The sequence below is a fragment of the Anneissia japonica genome, unplaced genomic scaffold, assembly GCF_011630105.1.
Source record: "Anneissia japonica isolate Jap-2015-1 unplaced genomic scaffold, ASM1163010v1 scaffold284995_len508010_cov190, whole genome shotgun sequence".
Lineage (NCBI taxonomy): Eukaryota > Metazoa > Echinodermata > Crinoidea > Comatulida > Comatulidae > Anneissia > Anneissia japonica.
In genome coordinates this window covers 292,534-300,125 of record NW_022730633.1, presented here as the reverse complement: position 1 = coordinate 300,125, position 7,592 = coordinate 292,534, and the positions used below count along the sequence as shown (strand labels likewise).

The following is a 7,592-nucleotide window of genomic DNA, read 5'->3' as shown; positions in this document are numbered from 1 at the left end:
TATATATACTGTGCAGAGTAGTACCGCAGTAGAAATTTTCTTCTATGCCTACATGCACTAATCAATTCATTCCTACGGTTAAGTGAGCTTAATTCAGGGTTATAATATTTTATTATGAGAAGTGGGGTGGGGGGTGGTTGTTTAGGGAAAGGGCGTCCCCTCCAATTTGAGATTTTTGTTTTGAATTAGTAGACTGCCACACGAACTCAGATGGCATCTGAAAAGAAGTAAGCTTAAAATAGAAAGTGTTTTTTTGCTTTATCAGAGTACACGGAAGCACACACACAAGAGGATTGACCATTATTTTTTTTTTGCATGGTAAACGAAGGGGGTGGCTAGCCACCCTATTCACCCCCTAGATCCGCCACTGGTATTTCAGGTGACTGCGCCAAAACTCGTTCATTGGAAATTTGTTTGAACCTTAATAAAATGATAAACGCTTATATGTTACATAACAAGAAATGAACCGTTAGCACTTCAATAATGATTCCTGTTTTCTTTACTCTTGTGGTTGACATTTGCTTTAAAGTCCTGTTCAGATTATCAAATTTTATTTGACAAAAACATGTGACATGCCTAAATATGGTCATGACATCACACCATGGCCATATATAGGCACATCATGACTATATTTGGACAGTTTTTTGTTAATTAAAGTTTGATAGCCTGGACAGGGCTTTATTGTCAATATTGTATGTTTTATATCCATGGATGTATACAAATAGATATCCAACGATCACAATGATACCATTTACAACATTATTCCCTTAAAAATATGTTGATCAATTGATTTACTATTTAACTCATTCAACAAATTTGTAATATTTTTAGATAAATGATCTCTTAACAAAGGAGAGTATGGAAAAATATTTCAGTGCTTCTTCCATCGATGAAGGTAAGCAAAGATATTATATTTATTGTTTAGATTTTCATTTTTTTTTTGTGAAGGAAAAAGTAAGTTTGAACCATATAAGCATATCATTAAATTAAACAATAATAAAAAAGTAAATCATTTGAAAAGTCATTTTCCCATTATAAGTGAATACATAACGCAACCCCTGGGCCATGTCCACTAACAACTTTTTAGAAACGATCACGCGTGTGAACATGGCTCCTATTTTATAGAATTTATGAACATTTGCACGTTAGGTTTTTAAGCAAGCTGGTATAAAACATTGAGTCTGATAAAGCCTGGGAATAATTGTAACCTTGTTGCATTTGAAATTCAGGTGAAGCCTAAAGACATTTGTAGAATAGTTATTTGAAAAAGTTCATGGTTCACATAAGAAATAAATTAAAAAAAAACAACCAGGAAATATCTTATCATACTTGCTCTTTTGGTCTATTTCCTTCTCTAATCAGCTAATACACCGGCAAAGGAGGGGCAATTTTATTTCCTTGTGGAGCGATAAAAAGAAGGAAGCGATTATTTGCTCCTTTACTGTATATTTGAGCTCAGGGTGGCCTTTAGTGATTCTCTTCTACGAATATTATGCAAACTTTTATTTGAAATTCCACGGTTGGTTATATACTTATATATATATGTATGTGCGTGTGTGTGTGGGGGGTGTGCGTGTGTGTGTGTAAACAGAATATTGATATGTATACTTTACTTAAATTTACATAGGCCTAACTTTAATATTTTCAGTATTGTGGTGTAGCACAATGAAAAGTAGAATTTAAAATCACCAAAACATTATAACCAATTGTTTCATGACTTAGATATTATCTTTCGCCGGTGAAATCAGTTTAAAAAAAAAATATTTGTCCCTTTAAACAATCGTCCCACAACACGTGCAATTACTAACGGCGATTATTTTATTCCTAGACCACATTGTCAAATTTTTAAAAACTGTTTTAGCTATAAGGGTCCAAATTTATATAATTCTATTCCAAATTCTATTCGTTTATGTACTACTTTTGCTATTTTCAAACTTAAATTTAAATAGTATATTCTGTAATTTTCTTGTTTATCTTTTTAAAACGTTTTTAATTAATGTATTCTCAAATTTTTACAAATTATCTTTTATATTTGAATTTTATAAATTTGTGTAATTAAGTGACTCTTGTTTTTATTCTTGTATTGTATGGGGGCCCCTAATGATCAGCATTGCTGGATGGGTCACCCTCTTGAAATATGGATTTAAATAAATAAACAAATTAATTAAGAACCAGAGTCCAGGTCATTAACAACGATTAGGCCTAATTGTTACACCTTAATCCAGCAACACACTTTATTAAACATATTATCAGTATACTAATAATGGAAGAGGATGTTTGATAAGTTCCCTTGCAAGATGCTTGCTATTTAATAACAGTATATTTTAATGACCACGTGTTTCTTTTCAGTACCCGAGTATGAAATAATCAATCCAGTATCGGCATTGAGTGGTCGACGCAGACGATCGATAGGAGAAAGCGAATACCCTGACAAACACGAGTTCAAGTTAATTGCCTTCGGGGAGGACTACCACATTACACTATGGAAGAATAAGGATATAATTCCACCAGGTAGTGTTGCTGAACATGTGCACAAAAACGGTACAGTGGTAAAACGCCCAATACTAGCCAACGATTGCTACTACTTCGGCGAGTTAGCATCCCATAACACATCGCGAGCTGCTATTAGTACTTGCAGGGGTTTGGTGAGTAGACCTAAAGTGTATATTATATTTATTATTAAGTATTATTTGAAAGGTTCGATTCAATAACAAACCAAAAAATGTTAGAGTACAATTGTTGCGAATCATACCATGGATAACCCACCCAAATCAAGTCCGAAGACGTTTCCATTGAGATCTTTCTGGTGGTGAATATACCTTGACATAACTGTTGTTTGAGCATATTGTTGCCAGTGAAGATAAGTCAAACATTAATGTTTTCTTCAATCTTCAAATGCTTAATATATTTAGTTACTATTAGCTATTTACATTATCAATAGTCTGGAATATTCAGCCATGGGAACACTGATGTGTACATCCAACCTCTTCAAGAAGACCATGCAAAAAGCGTTCGGAGCAGGCGTAGTGATCTTGAGCACCCACATGTAATTTTCAGACGATCTGCAGGTGATACGCCAAATATGGAAAGTGATGAAACCAGAGAAATGAAGAAACACTTTTGCGGCAATGATGCACGTAAGTAAAGGCTTCCAAATAATAATAATAATGATAATAATGATAATAATAATGATAATAATAATGATAATAATAATGATAATAATAATAATAGTGATAATAATAATAATAATAATAATAATGATAATAATAATGATAATAATAATAATAATGATAATAATAATGATAATAATAATGATAATAATAATGATAATAATAATAATAATGATAATGATAATGATAATGATAATAATAATAATAATGATAATAATAATAATAATGATAATAATAATAATAATAATAATAACAACAACAACAACAACAACAACAACAATAGTAATAATAATAATAATAATAATAATAATAATAATAATAATAATAATAATAATAATAATAATAATAATAAGAGCACTCAGTAGAGAGCATATCTCCGTCCACCGACAATCTCTTCCTATAAAATAAATCTTTAAAAATATGTTCCAACCACCAACCATCATCTACTTAAAAAATTACACTAATAAGAAAGTTTCATTCAGATCAGTTGATTAATTTTTGAGATATCCGATCTGGGACAATTTGCTTTAAATGGTCCATATCCACATCAAAATTTAATCACTTACTGTATCAGTTGTACACCTGCCAATTCCTTACATCTTCTGGCTTAATACACTGGCACTTTTTACTTATATAGTTGACAAAAAAATACTGTATTGGTGTTGAAATGGAAATATTATGCAAATTAAACTATGGGGATTTTTTATCGTCACATTTTTTAATGTAAAGATGCGTTAAAAATATTCCCAATTAGTTCCGAAAAAGTTAGTACGTATAAAACGCTGTACACCTTTACTGTAATTGGTTAAACTGTCACAAAAAAATTCATTCATATTAGTTGATGGTTTTTGAAATGTTTGACTAGTAAAAGTAAAATTGCTTGTAAATCTCCTTAAATGGTCCTCACATCCACACCCTACTACGGACCGTCACCAAAATTTAATTATTTCTTCATTAGGTTATATCTTACACTCTCTGTTTATTTAAATTATGTCTGTGCAGACGTTTTTGAGATAATGTCGCACACAAAAAAGCCACACGAAAACACCAAAATGTTACACTCACACACACCACAAACTTACACGACTGAAAACATATATATCCTGGTGGAGATAATAATAATAATAATAATAATAATAATAATAATAATAATAATATTAATATTAATATTTATAATAATAATAATATTAATAATAATAATGATAGGATATAAAAATGAGTATTATTTATAATAAAAATAATAATTGTAAATTAATGCGGATAATGTAAAGACCTCTATGTTTAGATAGATAGATAAATACATCTAAACTTTGAATAAATAAACATTGAACACCTTTAAATAAAACATAAGCCTGATAACTTATTTAAGTATATAAAGTAACTTGGTTGTTCATTAGGGCAACACAGATAGTATTCATTTAAATCAGTTTCACTGATAATTTTAGGGTATTACCACGATGAAAACAATGTCAATATGATGGCTGAGCCAGTAAAATCAACGGTCGAAGGAGATGGGGAAGGGGATGGAGAAACTCGAACAAAGAGACAAACGTCCACTGCCATCCGCCATTTAGAACTACTTGTTGTTGTCGATAATCAGATGAAACTGTACCACGGAGATGAAGTAGAGGACTATGCATTGACGCTCATGAATATCGTAAGATTCACCTGCATGTTTGTCAAACAATAATCAATACCAAAATAACCACCGTTACAAATATTATAATCATCATAATTAAAACCATCATCATCACTATTATCATTAACATCATCGTTATCATCATTTTAAATATCCCCATCATCTTTGTCAGCATCAACATAAAAAATAATATTCTCATCCACGTCATCTCCCAACATCAACATCATCATCATCACCACCATCATTTTTATTATTCTTATTATTAATATTATAAAAGGAAAACATTCAAGTATATATTGTAAATATAATTATGCTGTTATCTTATAATACAGGCTGCGAGTCGATACGCCGACCCGTCACTTGGAATATACGTCAAACTCTACATTACAAAATTTATCATATTGCAAAGTGATACAGTAAGTAAAACACTGGCATGTTTGGTAAAAATAATTGGAACTAAGCTCAGAAAAGTAGTTCAATAAGATAAATAATCACCTGCAATGCGACATTGGCTTGTCGTCAACAAGTGTTGGTAATTATCCAACGTCGGTACGACGTCATCGTTTAATTGGTCGCAATTTTTTGTCAAAATTGTAGCGTTAAGCCAGCATATGAATTTAACGTCTGCCTAACTTAAGAATATATTGTCGAATATTCGATGTCTTTCGATGCCAGAGGTCGTAAACATTAGATCTGATTGATGACGTTGATATAATAGGCACTTTAAGCAAGAGGACGGGGAGCCGTCGACAATAACAATTCGGGTTAAGCGCCCTATTGTTTACTGTGGTCTTTCACGCTCTGATGAGCACAAAACCACCGTCCACCAGTTTCCCTGTCCTGTTGCGTAAAGTGCCAAATGTCACAGTGGAAACGTCATGTTCATACTATTTCTAATTGCCTATTGTTTGTTTAAAATTAGCAAAATTCCAAAGTATTAATGCAAAATGATGATTTTTCATTGAATGTATAGGTCACGATGCAAACTCCAATTGGACGACCAGTTTCACTATCCGTAGCAGCAGACGGTTTAACTACTTTGCTAAATTTCTGTAACTTCCAGAATAATCTCAATCCGACCCAAGATAGTCACCCTAATCATTGGGATAATGCAGTGCTCCTGAGCAGGTAAACCCGTTAATTTATTTTGGATTTAAAATAGGTAGTTATGCGTAAACCCTCGTCAAATCAGCATATATTGTAATCAAAATTGCTCTTAGGCCTAAAAGTAAAGGTTCTTGGCTGATCGTCATCGAATAGAATAGTGACGTTGTTACTTTGGTTGGTCTAATGGCTAGTGAGTTAAATATAAGCCTATAATTTGATTTATAAACGTATTTTAATGTTAAATGTGTTACTTTTAAAACATGTGTTTATAGGTACAACCTGAATCTCTTCGGTAACGACAACCTCAGTGGAATAGCTAATTTGGCGGGTACCTGCTCTTCTACAAAACAATGTGCAATGATTGAAGAATCAGGATTGGCTTCTGGGCTAACAATAACTCATGAAATCGGACACACGTAAGTAGTAGGCCCTGTTGAGCAAGGCATGTACTCATAATTTCTCGATCTGCCTTTAGATCGACTCAAGTCTAATCAAAGTAATGGAACATTTACTTACATCTAAGTTTACACAATGAATGATGAGGATTTGTTACTATGGTACCAGTCAGTTAGTCAATTAATCAATCAATAAATAAATCAATGAATGAATGAATGAATCAATCAATCAATCAATCAATCAATCGATCGATTCAATGAATGAATGAATGAATCAATCAATCTTTATTTCTCTGTAGTCTTGGCATTGACCACGATGGTAATGCAGGATGTTCGGAAAATGTGAACATCATGTCGTCGGGTAGGGCTGCTGGCTCGGGCTCATTTGCTTGGTCAACATGTAGCAGAACACAAATAAACACTTTCTTCAGGTAAGCCTACCTCCTTATACTACTACTTCTAATACATTAATAATAATGGTATGCAAATATTTATAGCGCCTATTCCAAATTGAATGATCAAAGGCGGGGTGAGCGTTATTACCCCTGGTCACTGGATAACATACAATGGCAAATCAGCACAACCTTCTCTGCTCCCTGGGGAGTATACCTAGTCGTGCGCTACTTCTTTAGCGCACGAAACTAGTACATTCAATGCCACAACATCCTACCAAATACCCATTTATATTCCTTGGTAGAGACAGACAAACGTGGATAAAGTGTCTTGCCCAAGGACACAAGCGACTTGCACAGCGAGAGTTTCGAACCAATGAACTTGGGTCCAAGCCACAACCGATGCGTCAACGGCTCCTACCAACCTTGCCACGAAACAACCTGCTGACTGTACCGCCGCTACTTCTACTACTTAATACTACTACTACTATTGCTACTGCTGCTGCTACCGCCACCACAACCACTACTACTACTACTAGTACTACTACTACTACTACTACTACTACTACTACTACTACTACTACTACTACTACTACTACTACTACTACTATATCGGTATTCCTACCAAAGTGAGGACAAATTTTTAAACTTTTATACTATGATTTTTAATATTAGTTGTATAATACAACATTTGTATTAGAAAATTATTATATAAGGTTATGTTATAAGATATTTATCCAATATGTGATCAGGGGCGGATTTAGGGGGGGCCGGCCCGGCCCCGGCCCCCCCTTTTGGGAGGTAAAAAAAAAAAAAAAAAGAGAGAAAAAGGAAAAAATGATGGCCAAGAATGCCTCAAATGTTATGTTCGGGCGTCTAGAACACAAAA

At 33.2% G+C, this 7,592-nt stretch overlaps 1 protein-coding gene across 1 annotated transcript in view; it reads left to right on the top strand.

Annotated features, from left to right (window-relative positions):
* Positions 1-7,592, top strand: part of LOC117114974 (A disintegrin and metalloproteinase with thrombospondin motifs 1-like) — a 40,944-nt gene that overhangs the window by 22,036 nt on the left and 11,316 nt on the right. The window contains exons 3-9 of the mRNA XM_033258603.1: positions 2,350-2,645; positions 2,942-3,137; positions 4,616-4,827; positions 5,142-5,225; positions 5,783-5,937; positions 6,189-6,332; positions 6,611-6,742. Coding sequence (XP_033114494.1) covers positions 2,350-2,645; positions 2,942-3,137; positions 4,616-4,827; positions 5,142-5,225; positions 5,783-5,937; positions 6,189-6,332; positions 6,611-6,742 — 1,219 coding nt within the window. The remainder of the gene's footprint in view (positions 1-2,349; positions 2,646-2,941; positions 3,138-4,615; positions 4,828-5,141; positions 5,226-5,782; positions 5,938-6,188; positions 6,333-6,610; positions 6,743-7,592) is intronic.